The sequence below is a fragment of the Balaenoptera musculus genome, chromosome 9, assembly GCF_009873245.2.
Source record: "Balaenoptera musculus isolate JJ_BM4_2016_0621 chromosome 9, mBalMus1.pri.v3, whole genome shotgun sequence".
NCBI classification, from domain to species: Eukaryota; Metazoa; Chordata; class Mammalia; order Artiodactyla; family Balaenopteridae; genus Balaenoptera; species Balaenoptera musculus.
In genome coordinates this window covers 86729599-86753029 of record NC_045793.1, presented here as the reverse complement: position 1 = coordinate 86753029, position 23431 = coordinate 86729599, and the positions used below count along the sequence as shown (strand labels likewise).

At 38.4% G+C, this 23431-nt stretch overlaps 1 protein-coding gene across 1 annotated transcript in view; it reads left to right on the top strand.

Moving 5' to 3' along the window:
• The window catches only part of PHTF2 (putative homeodomain transcription factor 2), a 154281-nt gene that overhangs the window by 121334 nt on the left and 9516 nt on the right, over positions 1–23431 (top strand). The window contains 7 exon segments of the mRNA XM_036863228.1: positions 63–158; positions 2184–2309; positions 2991–5777; positions 9743–9908; positions 10437–10532; positions 11329–11408; positions 13274–13334. Of these exon segments, the coding sequence (XP_036719123.1) occupies positions 63–158; positions 2184–2309; positions 2991–3011 (243 nt within the window). The 3' untranslated portion in view covers positions 3012–5777; positions 9743–9908; positions 10437–10532; positions 11329–11408; positions 13274–13334.

Below are 23431 nucleotides of genomic sequence, written 5' to 3'. Positions count from 1 at the left end.
AAAAACAAAGTATTTGTTGTAATTTTAAGTATATTTAATTATTTATTCTTTTTCAATAAAAGATAAACCTCTACTTGAAAATGGAGAAGAAACCTAACAAAAAGGAGGAACTGACACTAGTGAATAATGTTTTAAAACTGGCTACTAAACTGCTAAAGGTAAAAACGAAATTGAAAATGGACATGATGTAGAAAATGCTGCTCTAACATTATATCTTAGTTTTTTGTTTGTAGATCCTACTTGGTGTTTGGTTTTCATGATTATCGAAACTGTTTTCCAAATTATTTTTGAGCACATTCATGCAATATACATTTTATTTCTCATTGAAAAACTAATCAAAGTAATCCAAATCAGTGCATTTTGAAATTTTATTCACTTTTGAAATTTTAAGACTTTTAATAATGTTTAGAATATTGTAGAGGTTGGCATCTTTGGAAATTTTTGCATCCTAGAACTTAAAATAGATTTTAAAAAAGAAGATTTGATGTTAATTTGCAAATTTTTTTCATTTTGTATTTCTCAGAGCAGTCTTCTGCTTGCTCTGCCTGAGTTGGTTTAAAAAGTAGTTATACATAATCATTATAATAAATAGGTATCACCAATAAATATTTAAATTTTCAAAGCATTTTGGTAACAATCAAAAAGAATATAATTTCAGTATATCTGATCTCATAATAATAACTCTTCGGAGGTAATTTAATAAAGTATCTTTATCACTGCTTTGCAATGTTAGTAATGCTTTTTCTTCTTAAAAGGAAAATATTTTTTTTAAATCTCAGTTTCTGTAACAAATTGAATGTAATTCTTAAAGTTGTTTTTAAGTGTTCATAGATGGTATGAAATTAGTTGTGTCTCAGTGCTATGGTTAATTCTTCAGGCAGTTCTTCAGTCTTAAAATGCATTAAGTGGGTATAGATTGCGCATCACAGTATAAGGCATTGAAAGAGTTCAGAAGAGGTGGGTGGGTTTTTTGATAAGTAAATATTGAGTATCTTGACAGTGTAGGCACTATGCTAGACAGGAGGAGGCTATAAAGATGACACTTGTGAGTAGCTTCAATTGCAAAGTAGAAAGAAATATAAGAATAACTAAAATACAAAGCACAACAGTCTTCTAGTCAGAACCTGGGACTTAATATATAGGTTGCGTCTTCTCTCTCACTTTTCACAGCCAAGAAATTCTCGGGCCCATTGACTCAACCTCTCAAAATCTTCCAATTCGTCCCCTCTTCCCTCTCAGTACTGGTCTAAGTCAGACCCTCATCGTATCTCACTTGAGCTTTCGGTACACTGAGCTCTTAGTGTGTTCCTCCTTCTGGTCTCGCTGCTCTCTAATCCGTATTTCTCATACGCACATCTGATATACTACTCCCCCAATTAAATTCCTTTAGTGCCAGTCTTTAGGCACAGTTTGCCCAAAGAATGACCCTTACCTAAGTAGTATGTAAGGTACGTCTTCCCTTGCACAACCTGTAGTAATTCAAAGGTGCCATGTTCTCGTGTGTCTTAGGGAATACCCGCTTTCCCCCCATGCACTAAGTTTCAGGAGCACCTTCCTCTATGGCCCTCTGCCTTTTATGCATATCTCTTTTGTGGACTCTTGTAGTTGAATTATTTATTTGCATGTCTATTAGACTGCAAAGTCCTTCAGCATGGGGACTGAATCTTAACTTCCCAGAGTCTAGCACAGTGCCTGGCACATATAGAACTTTCAATGTTTGAATCAGTCACTTAATTAATGAATCCATGTATTTGAAAATTGTTTCAAGGGGGAGTTTTTACTATATGTATTAATATTGGCTGAAAATTTGGCTAACTAAATTTCTAAATCTTCTGCAAAAAGACATTGTTCTCTTTCAGTTTCTATTCTTATAATAAAAAATATTCTTTAACCTTGTACCTACTAGATTGATACTTTAGTAGTCATTCATTTGGGACAGAAATTGGAGTTACAAATTTAGGTTACAGAGTTCTTTTAAATGAAAGTCATTTTCTCCTAAGAAAACCTAGAAGTATATTTACTTATTTCAAGTTCAACCAAGTTTATTCTTTCTAAAACTATCATAATTTGTAACTTTTTTTTGAAACAGTGTTTCTAAAAATTCTCTTTGCATATTGTCCTGAATTAATTTAACTGATAATTCTTAATGAATCTGGGCTCATGGTTTTTTCCTCTTTTGCTAGGAATTGGACAGTCCCTTTAGATTATATGGGCTTACAATGAATCCACTGCTTTATAACATCACCCAGGTTGTCATCCTGTCAGCTGTTTCTGGTGTTATCAGTGACTTACTTGGATTTAATTTAAAGGTAAGAGCCTGCAGGTATTTTTAAATTTCTTAATGCCTTATTACATTTTTGTGACATTTATTTTACCCCAGCACTCTTGAGATCTCACATGTACAGTAAGGGAGTCATTTTGATTATATTGTATAATATTAAGTGTTAATTAAATAATTTCACATTTAATTTCAAAGAATGATAAATATTCTTGGTTTATAATACGGATGGAACTCCTAATTTGGAACAGTATTCATTACAAATGGGACTCTTGTATACGATAAGTGGAAGTATTTATTTTTACTCATCTATAATCTGAATCTAATTTAGGTGATAAAAAAGAAAAAAAGGAGCCCTATTTCTGGTTTTGGCCATAAGTTATATTATTTATCTATATAGCAATGCATACATCCTCCAACATGTGCAAAGCTGCTAGTGAGTAAGGTGTTGTATATTCATATTAACAAGTAGTATATGTATATTGCCACTTCCTAGTAAAAAAAAAAAGCAAGAGAAATCTGATTTTCACGTTTTTATTTGTTTAAGGTGAATTCTTCTTGAAAATAAAAGGATAAAAGAATTTAAAATAATAGAACCTACACTTGTTTATGAATGAAATTTAGATAAAAGCAGTATTACGCGATATAATTTAATAAGTTGCAATATCAAAACTGGCTCTAATGGTCACTATTTCTATTATTTTTTTACTAGCTTTGGAAGATTAAATCATGACAATTCAGAGAAAAGAAGATGTAGCCTCTTTTCCAGAATAAGAGTACCAACTAAGCTGCCTGAAAGCAGTCACTGACTCTTTGCTTCAGGAGTCTCAGCTGGGAAATTGAAGTGTTTACATCAGACTGTCCTGTGCAATTCTTATATTTATTTCACTTGTTCACTGTTTTTTACATTTATTTTAGTCTTTATATTTTATTTTTAGCTTTGATGTACTTACTTGTTGAAAGGGTGATAAAACTGATATCCACATACTTGAGATCCTGGTAATTGCTCATAAATAATGACAAAATAACAAATCGTGAGAAGAGAAGCCATTGCTAAGCACTGTTTCTCCGTCAATGCCGTGACTTGCCTTACTTGAGGAAAACTTCTCTAACTGTATAACCTAGCATTGGACTCAGCTAAACACATAAAGCATTTTCTTCAGTAAATCAAGATCCAGTCAGGGTTTCTTTTGAATTATTTTGGAACAATGCCAGGATCTAAACTGATTAAGCTGCAGTTTAAGCACCCTTCAGTATTAATATATATGGTATTACACAACAGGTCAACAAGTGCTCTTTGATGATAAAACTCTTAATAGAGCAATAATTGTAAATGGTTACCATACTGTAAGATATTTTGATAAAAATTAACTAGTAATAATTGTATTTATTTGAAACACTGGGCTGTTTGCACAGCTCCAACTGTGCATGCTCAAAATGTGCACTTTTTAAAATTGTTACTTTTAATGCGTATCTTTATATGGGATATGTTATAGTGTACTAGGGCATGATATGGTATCCTTTTGAGTGAGGTATATGCTCATCTCACAAGTGAAGTGCCTATTGATATTACTAAAGTACATTATGTTTACTCAAGTAAAATAATTTTCTCCCTATGGTACACTATAGTATATGCTATTCATACCACACTCAAATGAACAACTTAAGAATAAGGTTAAGAACCAGTTAAATATTCTTCTGATTGTTAGTTGTAAAACTGTATCTGAATTTTCAGGAAAAATAGCTATAGCTTGCAAATTTTACCTTCTAAACTTAGTCTGGTACATCTGCCCCCTCAACCCCCAATTATATAAGGGCTATTTTAGATGCTTTTAACCTAGAAAGTTAACCCCCTCCCCCCTAAATGATTTGCCAAGTTTCCAAATGAGAACTTATCCTGTTGGCATGTTAGGTAAATAGGGCGAATATGATGGTATCTTACATTGGGCCTTGATTTTAAGTTGTTATGTTTGTACAATCAAGAAATTTTAGGAGTTATGTGAAACATGAAATGTTTTAGCAAACTTTTTTTTAAAACTGGGTATCTAGTTTCTAAAACAAAGAATTTATTTGAGACAGTCTAGAATTTTCTTGGTGCAAGGTGTATCATGTTGAATATCCTCACATTTTTTACCATGTTTTCGGGAATTTAAAATAATTAATTGTAAATTATTTATTTGATTGGTGCAGTTCTAATCCCCAAATCATAATTTTAAGATCAGGAATGTGTAGAGAACAGAGCCATATGGTAATATCACTTTGCTCTCACCATTCCTTTTGATCAGCCTCAATTCAGCCATTGTGTAGTATATTTTCTTTATGTAGAAAACAACAAAAGTATTTTGTTTTATTTGCCTGTGTTCTAATATGTTTAATAATGACCAAAGTGCATTCTGAGTTTTTTCAAGGAATGTATTACTGGAGCTTTAAGAACATACTTATTTTCTCCTGTGAAAAATGAGGCTTTCTCTGATATGTTTCTTCTTCCTCTATTGTCTAATGTTGAGGTTGTTTCTAGGAATTATATTTTATAAACTTTTTCAGAATAAGGTACATACCTATACAGAACTTAACATTTTGCACAGAATATATCGAATATATTTTGAGAAAAAAAAGTACAGCATGAGTTCTGTTAGGAATAAAAATGAAACTATTGTATCTCACAGAAAAACTTATTTCAGAATGGAAATATTTTTGAGAAAAGTAGCTGAGTAAACTGATTTAGGAAGATGCTTGGTTTTGATTGAAGTTCATTTAACTTAGAGTTGGGAGTTGATTTATTGAGTACAGTGTACCTCTCAACAACGTATTAATATGTTGAGTTATGTCACTAATGTGGGCAGCAGTAGAATACTGAAAGGAAAAAGTTGTCATTTTAAGTAATTTCAGAACATTAATGGAACTGTTTTCAAAGCAGAAAAATTGACATTGCTGCCTTTAAGAATACAATGAATTTAAGAAATTGAAAGAAATTGTAACATATCACATAATATAGAAAAGGCAGTTCGAAGATAGAATTGTGGCAGATGTTGTGTGTTAACTGTTGTTTCTTTGCCACACATGTCGTATTTGAAAGTTTGAACAGCAAGTTCAAAATAAAACATGCTATGACTGACAGTATTAAACTAGAAGTGTTTTCTTTTTTTCTAATTTTCAAGTCATGCACATTTCTATGGTAATTTTATATTTACTGTAGCATAAACTTTTTAGGTATAACTGTTAGATTTGAGAGGAGTGGGAATACATTTTTAAAAACTTTCCAACATTTCAGTTTTTGTTGATTCTCAGAACATGAAAGAAGAATATGTGCGCAGGCTTTTCATCACCCAAATGCTATGACATCATTAATGTTTGTTTGCTTGTTTGTTTGTATTTAAAAACAGAAAACTGGCTGTAGCCTGGGATATTAAAATTAATTGCCAGAAGGATAGTGGTGTTTTTAATCAAGTGATTTTGCATGTGAATTCAGCGCGAGAGATTATGGCCAATAATAACATGGGTAAGCATTCTAATATTTCTGTTATGTGATTGGTACAAGTGTTCATAGGACTTAAATTAATCAGGGACTGTTAATTCAAGTGCACTTTCCAACTTACTTTCAGCTTAGAATTGGCTCTCTTAATGAGTCTCCCTTACAAATAGAGCAATATGACTTGCATCTCTTCAATTTGCTGTATCACTTAGAGCACTAATTCTCAACCTTTTTTCTACCAAGCCTTTAAGAAAGATTCCACAAATGCTTATCAATAGCACTGGCTCCCCACAGTGCTTACTTTGTGAGGAGTAGGCTGTGGATCTAGGATGTCGTATAGGTATACTTTCAAAAAAGTATTCCCTAAGTGACTTTGAAAATTTGTTCCACCTATGATTCCTCACCACCTTGAGAATTACTGTCTTAAGATCAGGAATTTTAGAGAGTGTAAATTCCATGAGAATGTAACTACATTCACCACTGTGTTCCCAGCACATAAAATAGTGCCTAATCTCAGTCTATTTACTGAATGAATGAAAGAATGAATGACGACTTGAGTCAAATACAACCCAGACACCACCTAGTCCAAAGTCCTCATTTTACTAGATAAAAAAACTGAGGCCACAAAAGAGGTTAAAAAGCTTGCCTAAGGTTCCACGACTAGGACCCACACTCCTTTATTCCCTTTGAAGGTGTGTTCTGTAACAGCACCTCTGTACCTCTTGACGGATCAAAATAATTAAACATAGAAAAATATTCTGGAGAGAACAAAGATATTTATAAATCAGTCCATATTTGTAGTAAGGTCATATATAAACTACTAAGCTTTTGTCAATAGGAGAAAGTCAGAATTCATTTGACAGCTCCCTATTCAGCTCTCTGCAGTGTAACCTCTTGGAAAGAACACATGCTTAGGAGTCAAACTTGTTTTACATTTTTGGGCAAATTACTTAACCTCTGTGAACTTTGGTTTTCTCAGCTGTAACTTACTCACAGTTATACCTATTTTACAGGACTATTAGGAAGATTAATAAGATAACATATGTAAAGCACCTAGCACTGGAACTGACATGTATTGGGCATGAAGAAAGATTGGTTCTCTTCCCCTTCCAAATAAGTAATGGCCTAGGACAATTAACAAAAATTTGCAAGCTAAAGCATTCATATTACATAAGATATCATAAGCATCCCTGCCAAATATGAGATATAACTAAGAATCGTGCTTCATATAAATTATCATACATGAAGAATTCTTTTACAAGGAGTTGACGTTTAATTTCTTTTCTTCATAAGCAGGCATGCTAAAATGTGGAAGGGGAAGTGTTCTCATTCTTTTGTTTGCCTACATATTATATCCAATTATGAACGACTTTGCTGAATTCTCAGGTGCATATTCCATTCATATCTTTTCATTATTAGATCTCTGTCTCATGTATATGGTAGATTACCTCACTGGTAACATCCTAGAGACTTTTTGTCTTTTACCTGGTCTCAACCCTTAACCTTAAGTTGTCTGCTCAACTTTGAGTTGCTGGAGAACATCTGACTTGACTTTCTGCAAATGGTGCTTATCAAGATATTACTGGAACTTCTGAGTCCTATATTTGGCAATGTTTTTTCTTTAATCAATCTTTTGTCCACTTGTGTGTTCCCTACAATGGTTCTTCCAAAGCTCCTTTATTATCCTCAAGCTCCTAATCCCTCTCATCCTATAACTATAGGCATTTTATTCCTCTAACTTTACCAAAGAGATAAAAATCATCACGCATGAATTCTTTTTCTCCCTTCTTCAGTTCTGTGAAAGAGATGTTGCTCTCTGAGGCCAGCTCTCCATCAGCGCTCAGGATTCTGTCCTTGCCCTCCTATAGAATATCTCCTCAGTTTTCCCCCTGTCATCATCTTCAGTCTTTCCTTTTCCAATTTTATGTTATAAACCATTTATATTTCAATGAGAGGTGCTTGAATCTAGAGTATGAAATTTGATGGTTGTAGGTTGGATGGGACCACTGTATACTAGATGGCTCTGTGAGGGCTTGCTACACTCTCAGCCCTCGTCTGAACAAAGCAGGAAGTTGGTCAAGCTTGGTTGGATTATTTCACTTTTCTTTCTCAGCCACAGCTGAATGGGTCAGTAATTGGTGCCTGGCCCTAAAGCAGCCAGCCATTTTATAGGCCTTGAGGAATCCATGAAACCAGCTGGCACAAGAGCTTTGCCCTGTAGAGGCTTTGCATCCTTGACGGTGAGTTGCTGACCCAGTCAGAATCTCCGTTACTGCAAGTTTGAGTCAGGACAGAGTGTAAGCAGGAAGAGTTGCTAGAAAAGCAGAGGCCCAAAAGAAACCATGAATTAACAAAGCCCTAAAGCAGAGAGAAAGTAGTCATAGTGGAGAAGGGAGAAGAAACAAGCAGCAACTGCCCCAAACTGTCAAGAGGCAGAGAGACTGAGTGATAGCATGGCCAGCTGTGCTGTTGGATCATTAGAGCTGGTCTCAGACTGTGGTAGCTTCATCTTGTGTCCTGAATTGTGAGTTCAGATGTCCCCATTTATCCCTATGATAAACTCATCACCTGCAGTAACCAAAGGATGACTGTCAGCCTGGACAAGCCTCATACATTTGGCTGGCTGTTTAATCTTAAGCCATTTTTCTTCCCTAATTGGCTCTCTCCCTGTATCTTTCTACTCCTATCTAAGTATAGTACTTGGCTATCTATGCTATCTACCCTTCCAACATATTTATGCCTCCTGTGTCTACAAAGTAGTTAACAATCTCAGGACTAAAAGTTTTGCTTGTTCCCTCCTTTTTATAATGTTATTCAATTCTGTGTTTTCAACAATGATCGAAATTAAAATTAGTGGCTTGCTTTTCTTTTTTGTCTTTTAAAATTAAATCTGACTCTTGTGCTAAATGTAATCATTTACTTTCTGTAGTTGTTTAATAGTCTCCTTGACTGGTTTCTAAGAGTTTGGGGTTGTTTTTGTCAAATTCTCTTACAAGTTTTGATCAATTATTTATATATGGGAATTTCTGGTTTTCCTAACCTTGTACTAAGAGGTGTGCTTTAAAGCAAAATAGGCTTGTTGCCAAAGCCTATGACCAGTTTGCATCCCTTGGGATATATACCCAGTTTTGCAAATGCATTTACTTGATTTTGCCTGGAAATGCAGACTTTGAGCTGGCAGCTTTCCTGCCTTCTATTTATCCCCTTACTCTTGCTCTCAGCCAGAATTTACTGGGTCAGATTAGTGGTGCTGAAAGATTCTCATAATATGAATCTACTGTTTGGGGAAAGACCTTAGGGTAAGAGGTTAGTCTTGCAAATATGGGAAACAGACCAAGTACTTTTAAAATTGCAATTTTATTCAGTTTTTCTTTCATCCATTCTATGAATAGTATTTGAATATTGCGTGCTAGGCACCGAGCTAGGTACTAGGGATATAGATATTAAAATATAGGTCCTCTTTTCATTAAACCTGGAGGCAAGGGAGGTGATAGTCATGCAAAAAACTTTTAGCTTGTGGAGGGTATGTGCTGTAATGGAGTTGCCAGTGTAAGTGTCACATGCAAGCAGTTTAGTATAGCTGGAGAAGATGATGTTTGTTGACAAGGGATGAAGATGATGCTAGCAGGTGACTTTGTGAAGCCAAGGAATTTGAATTTTATCCTCAGAGATTAGGACTGCCTAGTACAGTTCTGGCATGTCATAGTTGCTTGGTGAATACTAAACTAAGGTACCACATTCTTCACTTGGATACTTAGTGAACAGCTCCAGGCTGAGGATTAAGTTTTTGTAACTTAAAATTTTAGTCCATGTTAAATCTATGCTAGAATTTTTATGTCATTAAAAAAACTGACACATCACAAATTTGTATCTAAGAATATATAAAATTAAATTGACTTTGGTTTCTTTCTCCACATTTGGATGATGTAGTTAATTTATAATTATTTGCAAAGTTAAATCTGTCTGTCTTTTTTTTTTTTTTTTAATTACAGAGTAGCCCAAATCGTCTGCAGTATGATAAGGATCATGGGTTCTGGAATCAGGCAGAGCTGGGATTCTTTGCAGCATGTGTATGGCCTTGGGCAAGTTACTTAACCTCCCTAAGCCTCATCTGTAAAATGAGGTGGAGAGCTGCTGCTGGAGCCTAAAATGGTTCTTGTGAGTATAAAATTAGAGAACGTCTGTGTGATGGGCATGGACCTGGTCCACCACCCTCCTATGCAGCAAAACATCAATTTATTTGTCCTCAATCAAACTAAATCTGGCATTCAGCACCTAGTCAGAAGACTATCAAGAATCCAATATGTTATATTTGGAGGAGCCTCGCCTCCCTAGATTGACACAAAACCCAGGGGATTCAGCTACTACCTGAAAAAGATGGAAGAGGCCTGGTCCTTATTCTTTGGTGGTAGCTATCCCTCCATTCTGATGCTTCTGCCTGGCCAGCGCTTCCTGTGTCTGTTGGGCATGGATGCTCCAGCCAGCTCAGAGATGCTCCCCACAGAGGTCCTCCCCCCGCTGACCCCAGGCTCAGCTTCAGGATCCTCACCTCTGCTTCAAGGCCTCGGATATTAGTGCCCATCTCCTTCCACAGATGCCTCACAGCTGTGCTCCATTGCACATCTGCAGCCTGTCTGGGGGATGTGCCCCTCTCCCAGCAACCCTCACCCTCTCATCTTCCACCAGATGCTCTCAATCCACCAGACTTCCAAACCAAAGCCTGGCTGAGGAGTTGCCTTGTGGACCTTGAGAACTTCTGTTTTCAGCCCAGAAGCTCCAAAGGTAATGATACCCATGGAGGGGAGGGACTCAAGCTCAAAATAGAATTGTGTGGCTGTCTTCTTGGAATAGGGGAGGGAAAGACGTCACTCATTCTTTTGAGTCTCTTCCAGCAGCAAATATCCCAAATAATCCTGCCACTTAGGGGAAGTGCTTAGTTTGGTACCTGGTATGTAGTCATCTCACAACTGTTAAATATTAGCATTATTTTTTTTTTAATATTAGCATTATTATTTTTATTAGCATCCCTTTTGGATAAGAGGCAAGGATTCAGAGTGATCTCAGTAAATTAAAGAAATTATCCAACTGGAAAATGAACTAGAGAAACTGAAGCTGTCTAAAGAAAGAAATCTAAATTGTTAAAGGGATGAAAAATCAGGCTTTGGGAGAAAGCACTTGGATTACTCAATATGGAAATGAAGGAAATGGAAGGCTCACATTTGTCTTTGAGCATGTGACAGCTTACAGGGAAGGCCCTAATCAGCTGTTCTTCATCAACACCAGAATTTAAAGCAGCAGATAGTAACTTGAATTGTATTGTGAGATTTTGGCTAGTCACACGCACAAAAAGTATGAAACAAAAAGCATCAAGCATCTTATTCAACACAGAATGTTAGCAGAAACTGTGGCTACCCCAACTCTAGAGACGCCTCAGGCAGCTGTGGGGTTCACCTGCTTGGAAACAGGGACTGGTTTAGTTGATGCATTGGGTCCTCCTCATATCCGTGTAGAATGATACTGTGTAGAGTACCTTGTCATTTAGTGGGTGATCCTGAAACTCATATTTTGTCATCTCCAGTGGAATATTTTTCATCTCAGTTGAATATGCAGGAGATGCGGCATAGAAGGAGGGCCCTGCTCTGAGTATCAGGAACCTAGGTTTGTATCTTTGCTTTCAGGCTGATTTCCTCGGTGGCCTGCAGTAGCCACTTACCCTCTACCTGAGTAAAGACGGGGCAGAACTGCAGTGACTTCAGCCGTTCCCACTGAACTTTACCACTCCGAGAGTTTTTTTTTTTTTTTTTTTTAAGGATTCGTTTTTTTTTATAGCTGCTTTATTTATTTATTTATTTATTTATTTTTGGCTGTGTTGGGTCTTCGGTTCGTGCGAGGGCTTTCTCTAGTTACGGCAAGTGGGGGCCACTCTTCATCGCGGTGCGGGGACCGCTCTTCATCGCGGTGCGCGGGCCTTTCACTATCGCGGCCTCTCTTGTTGCGGAGCACAGGCTCCAGACGCGCAGGCTCAGTAGTTGTGGCTCACGGGCCGAGCCACTCCGCGGCATGTGGGATCTTCCCAGACCAGGGCTCGAACCCGTGTCCCTAGCAGGCAGATTCTCAACCACTGCGCCACCAGGGACGCCCCCGAGAGTTTTTTTCTTCACGTTTTCCTTCTTCACTGCCAATGAGCGGTAGAATTAAGACTCCTTTTATTCTCAGAGAGTAGACTGTGGTTGTAATTTCCTAATATAAATACTTAATTTACAAGCATCTAGTTTCTAAATGGAAATTAAAAAGGTTTTCTTGTGGAGAAGTTTAGCTGCTCCACTATTCTAACAGAAGTCTGTTTTCATCTGTTGTTCTAATTTAAGGGAACCCGTTTTCCATGGGGCAGGTAATTTGGAACCCTTTGGTTTCTTACTGTGGCCCTTCTGTTTAGCAAGTTAGTCTTTTCACTGCTCCCAAGTGACCTTTCGTTTGTTTTGGTGGTGTGGGATTAAGCAATCACACTTTTCAACAGAGCCTTGGTATTAAGACAAGATCCTCTTCAGTTTTAGGTTTTACTAATTTTTTGAAATCACTTTGTCTTGATTCAGCCATTTTACTATCTGCCCAAGGAGTTAATCAGATCACATCTCATTAGTAGGCCTTATTTTAAAACTCTGGGAACAGAAATTGCTTCTTCCAGTGATCTTCCACCATACCTAAAATGTAGCTCATGGTGGCAACTCCTTTCTTATTTTCTGTGGGCTTGTCTCATTCTAAATAGGTGAATCCCAAGATTGTGAGATGGGATCCTTGATTGATTTCCATTTCCTTTTTCCCTCCGTGCTCCAGTCCCTACACGGTACTGAACTCTGAATGCCATGTTGCCAGAGAGCGACAGAACCTCTGTACTTGACTCTGTGCATTGTTTGGTTTGACCTTCTGTTTGCAACTTACTTTTTCTGTCCTCTTTAAGCATCTTATTAAAAGGTTAGGTAGGCACATAATGTAAACCAGCTTAATTCTGCCGCCATAACAGAACGTAACATCTTTGTGTTTATTATAAGATTATAAGAGCTCTTCGAAACAAAGTCTGTCTTACAATTTTTATATGTTCCCAAACATGTAATATAGGTCTTTGAACATACATTCTCCCTGAGGGGTGAATAAAGAGGGAGCAGCTGAGGGAGACCGTAAGGTTTACTAAGAGTGTGATGTCTTCATGATGGACTCAACCCTGGCTGCCTGTTAGAATGACCTGGGCACTTATAAAAAAACTGACGTATTTGTCCCACCCCCAGAGATTCTGAGGAGAGGAGGATTTTTTAGCTCTGCCCCCTGTCACCAGTTACTCGTAGGGAGCCAGTATTGTCATTATTAAAACATTGGTCTACATTATCAAAAACATTTAGACAGTGATGAAGACATTGTTAGTGGGTACATGATTGCAGAGGCTAGAACAAATGTGTCTGCTATGTTGACAACTTAAAATTTTGTGCCCTAAATGATGTGCCACTGTTTTCTCTTTTTTTATTTATTAGTTTCTTGGCGCTTCTCGTACCCGGAGACCCTGTTGATCCTTGTTACATGCTGACAGCACGTGTAAGTAGTACTGCTCCTGCCTCAAGGACTTAAAGATTGACAATATGTTCAGACAGAACATGTCAGCTGAGTGGTGTCAGTGACGTTTAGCCCCTCTCTGCTCCCCTGAGTGCTCATCTGTGGTGCACAGATACAGCAAGTCTTTAAGGTACTTCTTTTTTTTTTAATTAATTAATTTATTTATTAAATAAATAAATTAATTTTTTTAATTAATTAATTTTTTTAATTAATTTTTTTAATTAATTAATTTATTTATTTATTTTTGGCTGTGTTGGGTCTTCATTTCTGTGCGAGGGCTTTCTCTAGTTGTGGCAAGCGGGGGCCACTCTTCATCGCTGTGCGCGGGCCTCTCACCATCGCGGCCTCTCTTGTTGCAGAGCACAGGCTCCAGACGCGCAGGCTCAGTAGTTGTGGCTCACGGGCCCAGTTGCTCCACGGCATGTGGGATCTTCCCAGACCAGGGCTCGAACCCGTGTCCCCTGCATTGGCAGGCAGATTCTCAACCACTGCGCCACCAGGGAAGCCCAGTAACAGATTCTTTATGGTCAGCTAGGCCACAAGAGTTGCCTACAACTCAGTTGATAATTTAACTCTTTTAAAAAATTGAATAATCTAAATCTGTAGTTGTCAAAGTGTGCTTCAGGGCCTTCTGGGGATTGCCAAGACTCTTTCAGGGGTGTGCAAGGTGATAGATCTTTCATGTATGGGTGAGAGATCCATCAAAGCATAATATGGACCAATGTATTTTTTTTTTTTTTTTTTAGAATTTCACTTCATTCATTTATTTATTTATTTATTTATTTATTTATTTATTTATTTATTTTTGTCTGTGTTGGGTCTTCGTTTCTGTGCGAGGGCTTTCTCTAGTTGTGGCAAGCGGGGGCCACTCTTCATCGCGGTGCGTGGGCCTTTCACTATCGCAGCCTCTCTTGTTGCAGAGCACAGGCTCCAGATGTGCAGGCTCAGTAGTTGTGGCACATGGGCTTAGTTGCTCCATGGCATGTGGGATCCTCCCAGACCAGGGCTCGAACCTGTGTCCCCTGCATTGGCAGGCAGATTCTCAACCACTGCGCCACCAGGGAAGCCCCAAGGATCAATGTATTTTAATGTAACAGTTTAAAATATATAAGGTATGGTTTCAGATTCCACCCAGTGATGTCACCTTTAAATAATCCATGTACACTTGAAAAGAATGTGTATTCTGCTATTGTTTGGTGGAGTGTATGATAAATATCAATCAGGTCAAATTGGTTGATAGCGTTGTTCACGTTTTCTGTGTACTTACGGATTCTCTGTCTACTTTTTCTATCAGTTATTGAGGAAGGGGTATTGAAATCTCCAAATATAATTGTTATTTAGCTGTTTCTCTTTTCATTAGTATCAGTTTTTGCTTCATTTATTTTGAAGTCCTCTTATTAGGTGCATACATGTTTAGCCTTGTTATGAACTTTTGATAAATTGATCCCTTTATATTATGAAATGACCCTCTTTATCCCTGTTAAGATACTCTGCTCTGAAATCTATTTGTCTAATATCAATGTAGCCACTTTGGCTTTCTTTTGGTTAGTATTAGCATGGCATATATTTTCCCATCCTTTTACTTTCAGCCAATTTGTGTCTTCATTTTTAAAGTGAGTTTTTTGTAGCCAGGATATAGTTAGGTCTTGCTTTGTTATCCAGTCTCCGAATCTCTGTCTTTTCATTAGGATGTTTAGACGATTTACATAAAATGTGATTATTGATATGGCTGGATTTAAGCCTACAATGTTGACATTTGTTTTCCATTTGTCCCAACAGTTCCTTGTTCCCTTTTATCTTTTTTCTGCCTGCTTTTGGGTTGTGCATTTTTCATGATCCTTTTTATCATTTTTGTTGGCTTATAGCTGTTTGTTTTGTTTCATTGGTTGCTTTAGGGTTTGTAATATACATCTTAAATTTACCACATTCTACTCTCAATTGATGTTATATCACTTGGCATACAGAAGAAGAACTCTGTAATAATATGCTTCCATTTCTTCCCTCTGAGAATTTGTGCTGTTGTGTCATACATTTTGTTTCCACATGTTATAAATTCCACAGTGCATTGTAGTTGTTTTTACTCTGAATAATTGGTTGTCTTTTAAAGGTATTTAAACAATAAAAAGAAACCTTTATATTTTTTGACATAATTACCAGTTCTGGTCTGCTTTATCCGTTTGTTTAGATCTAGATTTCCTTTTGCTTGAAGGACTTCCTTTAATATTTATTTTAACGTAGATCTGCTAGTGATAAATTCTTTCAGCTTTTGTATATCTGAAAAAGTCTTTATTTTGCCTTTGTTTTTGGACAACTAGTTTTAAGCAATTTGATTATGAAGTGACTTGGTGTGGCTTTGTTTGTGTTTCCTGTGCTTGGAACTCATTAAGACTCTTGTTTCTATGGGTTTATTGATTTCATCAAATTTGGATTTGTTAAAATCTTGGCCATTATTTCTTAAAAAATTATTTTCTGTCCCTCATCTGCTTTAGGGACTCCAAATACATGTATATTAGTCTTCTCAAAGCTTTCCTAAGTATCAGTGATATTCTGTTCACTTTTTTTTCAGCTTTTTGTCTCTCTGTGTTTCATTTTGTATGGTTTTAATTGTGAGATCTTCAAGTTTACTAATCTTTTCTTTTCCCATGTCTAATCTACCATTATATATCTTATCCAGTTTCTTAGTTGTTTCAAGGAGGATGGTAAATCTGATTCCTGTTATTTCCGTCTCGTTTGGAAGCAGAAATCTCATCCATTTTCCAGAAGCCAGAAATTAAAGAGACTTGCAGAGATTTAAAACAATTCTACACCTTAAGCTAGTTTTTTGTTTCCTGTGGAAAATATGGTTTTTATAAAAAATTTTAAGGATAACATTTATTATCATTATCTTTAAATGAATTAAATAAGTGTTTAAAATTTTTCTGTTTTAATTTTGAACATGGTAAATATTGATAGATATAACCCATGCAAACAAAAGGTCTTTGGGTTCCTCAATAATTTTTAAGAGTGTAAAGTGATTCTGAGACCAAAAAATCTGAGAACAATTGATGTAAATGTACTAAAGTGTTTACTGTGGGTTGCTTGAACTTAGAAGTTGGGTAACCCTGGTGCTGGGGAGGGCACGGTTACAAGAATGAGAAGACCCATAAGCAGATAGAAGAAGGAAGGAGAAGAACAATCAAGCAAAAGTTAAGCCACATGGCTCCCAAGAGACACAGAGTAGTGTAGATTCCTCATTTTTCAGCTTCTGTCTTGACATTTGTAAGGCCCAGTTATCCCTCCGGCACTTAGGATTTTTGAGATAGTACTAAAAGTAAATTCCATCTTTTTTTTTCCTTAAGGAGGAAAAAGAAACTAGAGGAGAAAATTAAAACACTATGGTAGACTTAAAAGGAAGACATTTTCGGAGTCCAGGGTTCTTTTGGAGTCCAGAAATTACAGTGCTATGACAAAGGCTGATACTGTTCACGATGCTCCATGTGGAGGCCAGCAGATTGCATGTCTGGCGTGTAGAAAAGGAATCTATAGTTTTGTGATTCTGTGGTTAGTATGCTGGTTAGTTCATTGGCACACACTAGAGAACCAGGACCTTCCCTCACCTTACTGTCTAATCTTGGTAACACCTCTCCGGGACTTTGTTTCTCCACAATTACAGAGTGGGAGTCAGAAGCCTTTCTAGGTCTTTGTCTGCAAGTAACAGAAACCTACATCAAACTGGCTTAAGCACAAAGGAGCATTTATTGACTCATATAATTGGGAAGCCAAGCTGAGCTAGTACTGGCTGTGACACAGTTGGAGCCAAGTGTTCAAACTGCCATTGTGGCTTCACTCTAAGTTCTCTTCCCTCTTCCTATTCCTTCCCATTTTCTGCCCATTCCCTTCTGCTTACCTCTGTTTGCTTTGTTCTCCATTCAGCCACAGAATTGCCACCAGAAGCTCTAAGCTCATATGGACCTTTGAGCTCATGAACCCAGAGATAGAAACCAAAGATGCACTCTCTCCCAGCATCCACCGACCAGTCCTTTGGAGACTCTTTCATTGACTTGACTTGGACCATATGCCCATCCTTTGAACCAATGACCTTAGACAGGGCTGTGAAGAACCTCGGTTAGCCAGACTGGTTATGTGCCCACTCCTTTGGCAGGGAGTAGAGGATAAATTGGTATTGGCAGTCCCATCAGAACCACATGGAATGAGACGGAGGCAGCTTGGTGACTGGAAGGGTGCTGGGCAGACTGCAGCCTGCACCCTTAAAGTGTCATGAAGTGAAGCAAACTATGCCTATTATGTGTTTATGATTTAAAAAGAAATACAATCATGTGGCTGTTACAGCATTGTTGGGAATTTGACATTTTCTTCTGAGTCCCCCAGTTCTCTTCTTAGCAACAGTTTCTTTTCCTATTGCTTTTCAAGCATTTCATCTGCATGGTTTAGATTTCATCTTTGCTCTGAGGCTTTTTACCAACTTTTGTTATGTCAAGAATAGAGTCAGCTGCACCCAGAGCATTCCCACTCAGTGATTTTCATTCCTGCCAACACATTCATGCTTCCTTTTAATTCTAAATCTTTTCTACCTGAATCTTTTCTTTAACCCTGATGTGTAACAGACGTGTAGAATCAGAGTTGGTATTAAAAGTCTACAAATCAATAAAAAATCAAAGAAGATGATCTCTTAATACAGAGTCCTCATCAAATTTAATGTTTAGTTGAGTAATCACCTCCAGGCTCTTTGGGAGGGCAAAGTAGAGTGAACACATAGGTGAAGGATTTATTCACAGTGCCAGAAATGCTTAGTATGCAAGACATACTCTGTTTTCTCTGAAGTGGCAGCCTTTAATAACAAGCTCTCTCTACTAATCCACTTTGGAATCTCATTCCTGTGTTTTTCAGCCTAGAAGAACTGAACAAAAATGTAAAGTCTGAATTTGTTTACTCATAAAAATAAGATCTGTAGTGTCATTTTAGTCATATTTCAGAATGTAGCTTATCACCTACATGTTGTATCTAGATTGGTACTATCAAAATGAAAAGGCAACTTGCCAGGTGGTTATTATATTCTAGAATATTCAAGCAAAGAAATTTGCATTTGGAATTAAATATAAGATCCTTGGTCTTCCATAGATCCAGCTAAGGCTCACAGTTCAGTTAGAGACAAGAATCTGGCCTTCACTTGTATGCGTTTAAATGGGTGGGTTGCTGGAAAGAAATACTCCAAAAAGCTAGCAGAGGTTGTCTCTAGAGGTGAAAACAGGTGGTATTAATATTCTTTTCTCTGCTCTTCTCTACTGTTCAGGTTTTCTGCAATGAGCACATGCCCCTTTCACAATAAAAATAATTTTTATTTTTAAGAACGAGCAAAGGCTATTTATTCAGATCTTGATATATCAAGGGGGTCAGCCACTGTCACTTGCATTTTAGCAGAGACTCAAAGACAAGTAGGAAAGTGGGAAAGCTTATAGTGGAAAAAAGGGAAGGCTTCAGGTATGCCCTGATTGGAAGCTGTTTGCACGAGGAAGCCATAGGTGGGCTAACTAGAAGCCTAAAAGCACGGTATTTTATGGTGTACATATTTGGGTCTCTCTGACTGTTCCTAAATTGGAAGTGGGGATAAAAATTAGAGAAGCTGTCAGTTATTAGTCAAGTCCTTGTCATTTTGAGCCAGTTATCATAGAAGTTACTGTTTGGCTTCTTGGATTATTATTAGAGATAGCAATCCAGTCTCCTGCAAGGCTGACTTATAGCAGGCTGGCTTCATGGGCTGATTATTGTATAATAAGGGGGTTGGTTTCCTGGGCAGGTTGCTGTAAGTTGTGGGTCAGAGTTCTGTTTTTATACACGGTTTGGTAATTGTCTGTTTGTATATTCAGTTTCTCACCCAGTGGCGCTGACTGCCCTTCTCATTGACTGCCGTTTCTCTGTCATGCATTATTATTTCTAAGGACATCTTCACATTGAGTCCGTCAATATCAGGTCCTCCAACAGTTAAAATAAGTTTTACAAAGGCATGTTTTTTAGGTAGTGTGATGCTGTGATTTATGATAAGAAATGTATGTTTGGTCTTCATCCACTATTCCTAGCACAGAGCTCTTAAACCCTTAGAATTTCTTAGGTATTGAGAGCCATAAGGGTGTCTTTTGCTATGTTAATGAGATGACATTTTTTTTACAAAAATAATTTTTAAAAAATTACATCTATGCTGAATTGTGAAAGTTCTTGGAATATACCGAGTTAAGTTTAAGCAAGATATAGCTACTTAATGAAACTGACTGACACTCAGAAAACTGTGGCTTGAACCCTGATCTGGGCACTCTGATTCTGCCTTGACTCTGCAGGACAGGTCCCAGTGTGGTCTGGCATGTGTACCCACCTCAGGATCCTTTGCTGTGCCGTTGGGGCTGCAGGAGACCTATCTGCACGAACCCCATAAGGCCTCTTAGGACAAACCCAGAGGGGACTCTAGAGCTTAAGTTCAGGTCTCCAGTTCTCAAGGTTTCAGAGTGCATCAAAAAGAAGAGAAATTTTCCCCAACTTCTGAGAGTAAGGGCCGGGGTGGGAGAGGGAGCATATCCCTTTAAGTGGGGAGGGAGAGCCATAGGCACACTGCCATGAAAGAAGACCTTTTACTCCCAAGCCCTCTCCTCAAGCATTTACCTCGTCTGTGCTCACCACGTGCCAGCAGGATCACTGGCTCATCTCTTCCAAGTGCCTGTAAGCTCAGGTGTCAGGTTTGGGAAGGGTCTGTCCAGCACACAGAGTCCCATTGACGAAGAGTGCAGTGCAGTAGCACTCAAATCTCAGACCCAATCTGACTCACAGTACACTTGTTCAAGAGCAAAGTCACAGTTAGAAGCCTGCAGAGAATCCTGACCATCGAGCAGTAGCGTAAGGCCCAGGTTAAGACGACCGTGAATGGGTCTTGGAGGTAACAGGCCTGATGTGAGTCCTGGCTCTTACCCAGCAGAGGTGAGATCTTGGGGCAGAACTTACCCGCTCTGAGACAAATTTCTTATATAGAAGTGTGGGTAGTTTATTAGAAAGGTTACCAGAAATAAGATGGGGGTGAAATGTTGGCAATAGAAATTGCTTAATAAATGACAACTCTGGTTATAATTATATGCTAAATCATGTTTACAAAATCAGCCCCTTCCAGCCATTTCTTTCTGACTCAAAACCCCATTCTTTAAGTTTCCCATCAAACCTGTTAGTAAAACCAAGAACCATTTGTTGCTCATCTCTGAACCAGCTATAAATTGTCTTTGTCATGCTTCAGCTACAACGCACAAGCTGGAAACAGCTTGGCATCCATCTTTTGGATTCCAGGGATGACTTTTATCACCTTGGAAGGCTTAGGCATGTTACTCATAGGAAGTGCTATTAATAGGTCAGACCATTATCCATAGTGTTCAGAACATGTCAGGTTTTTTTGGTTTCTTTGTTTGTTTGTTTGTTTTAATAAGGAGAAAGAAAAGAAAAAGCAACCCTACTGAGTCTACTGATCCTATGGTGGAAGTCAGGTCCTCACTTTTTTGTATATTCTTCTGTAACTAGGTTAACTTTGATATTTTACTTTTCTCTGTTAATAAGACGATCCTTGACAAAGTCATGGTCACCAAATCAGTGTGTTTCTCTAATACGGTAAATCATGTTAGAGATAACGGAAGCTTTTGAGTATCTGGTTTTACCAGAAACTAAATGTAACGTGGGCCACAGTGGACTGGAGCAAAGAAAGCATAACCTTTGCAGTTTTCATTACTTCATAGACGCTATGCATAATCTTATTTTCCACATGCAGATGTTAGGATAAGGAAATGGCTACATTCTGTTTTTTTCCCATATCATAAACCAGTAATTTCATCTGAAAAAGTAGCTTGTTCAGTGTTTTATTGAATCTAAGATGCTGTCTATTGTAAAATATATCATTATTCTGTGTAATCACTAAGAAAGAGCACTGCCATTGATTGAGAGATGTTAAATCTGAAAAAGTGAGTCTTGAAATCAGTCAAAGATGGTATATACTTCTATGTTTGATGAGTTCTTTTTTACATCCTTTGTGTCTCCCTGCTCCCGTTAATACTTAAAGACATTAGTTGACTAGTTTGAGAGAATTCATCACAATTAAAATAGATGTTCCACGTTATACAACACAGATACAGCCGTTCACCGCTGAATGCCCTAATCATAATGGCATTTTAAGCACTAATGAAATGGAGCTAGTTTATATTTCTTGAATTGATTAAACAAGATAAAGGCTCAGTCATCAGGCAGATCAAGACAGGCATCACCAGGAGGACTGGCTGGATCTTATAGTGTTCACAGGATTTGTAAACAGAAATGCCATTTTGTCATTCCTACCATCTTGAGCACTTGTTCCTAACAAGTCCTTGGGATAACACCAGATCCCCCTGCCCTTTTTTTTTTTTTTCTGAACCAGTCACAGAAGAGCTTCAGATTTTGGCTAATATTAATCAGTTGACCCCAGGCAGTTATGACATATTCCTTAGGAGTATAACAGGCAAACAGGCAGAGTTATTTCAGCAAGAGATTTTGGTAGCAGAAGACTAAGAAAAAACTCAGCAAGGAGAATGGTAGATGGAAAATGTTGGGTGGGAAATTGGGTTTCTATTTTGAGGATAGTAAAACCATTACATTTTAATGCATTCAGGTTCAGACTGATTCATAGCCAATGGCCATGGAAGTTAAAGCCAGAGGTGCACACTCCCACTGAGGTGCAGTGCATCCACACTCTGACTTTCAAGAGTCAGAGGACAGGAGGTAGGGGCTTGATCTCTGGAAGCCTCAGTTTCCTCATCTATGCTCTTGGACTAGGTGGTCTCCAAGCCCCTTTTAGTCCATGATGCTGTGGTCTAGCCAGAGGTCATCGTTGAACAGCAAAAGCAAGCCCTGGGTCAGCCTCCCCATGAAGGAGGTTAGGACTGAGTAACTGCCATGGTGCCAAGGACTTCTGGCATCAGCTTGGCCCACAGGACCTCAGACTCCAGGTTCCTGGACCTTGCAGAGCTGTTCCTGAGATTGTTGTTTTGACTGTTGGGTATCCAAACACCCTTCCTACTGGGGGACAACCCCAGATTAGGTGGAGCACAAGGGCCAGCCAGGACGTGGGCATGTGCCAGGGCTTAGCCAAGCAGAGCCACAGGCATGAAGACACGGGGAGAGGTAGAGCTTCCTACGGTGGCCTCAGTAGTAGAGGTGAGCCTGGAGCAACACACCGTCTGGCATTCCATGGCAGTGTTCGGTCAGACGGTTCTGGGACCAGAGTCTGGCTGTGCTCTCACTGGGTAGCCTCCCTTTGTTCATGCCCACTCTTGGAGCCTGTTTTCCACCTTCCCACAGATTCTCATTAAAGCTCTCCATGGTCTCCACGACTTCCCGCTGTCTGCCACTAAGAAGTCTGACTCCCTGATCTCTGTCAAGGGCAGGTCTTTACTCAGCTCAGGAATTCCAGAGATAAGGGCCTAAGCATAGAGGTGGCCGGGAGGGTGCTTCTGGGTAAGGCAGCATGGAAGGACACCTGGAGTGGCTTAGAAAGCTCTTCTCGAGGAGCCATCCTACTGGTAGATAGTAAGTCTGACCATCTGCCTTTTTTCCCTTGTCCCCTCTGTCTGTAAACCCTTCCCAATACCCCAGGCATGCAATTGGGTACTATTTTTAAAATCAGCTTTTATCTAAGCATCTTATGGGTTATCTCTGCTCTCACAGAGGTGCAGGAAACTCTGACAGCACACTGATTACACCCCACTTGATGGGGGCAGCCTGGGAAGTTGAGATGGACAGGGCAGCTCTCTTGCCTGCCCTGCCAGGGGGTTTCAATGCTTATCTCTTAAGTCTCTGAGATTTTTTTGCAGTTTCTCCACAGTATAGAGAGTGCCGTATATCACAGTGCTGGTGTAAGATGGATTTCTTTCTTTCTTTTTTTTTTTTTTAAACCATGCTTACTCAGGCATTGAGGAATATAGTTCCTGGCTTTTAAGAGAAGGTGCCTGTTGGACTCTGAATAAGGCCATTTCCTCTGCAATTAGAGACTTTGGCCCGAACAAGACCTTTTCCAAGAAACCATAGGCCCA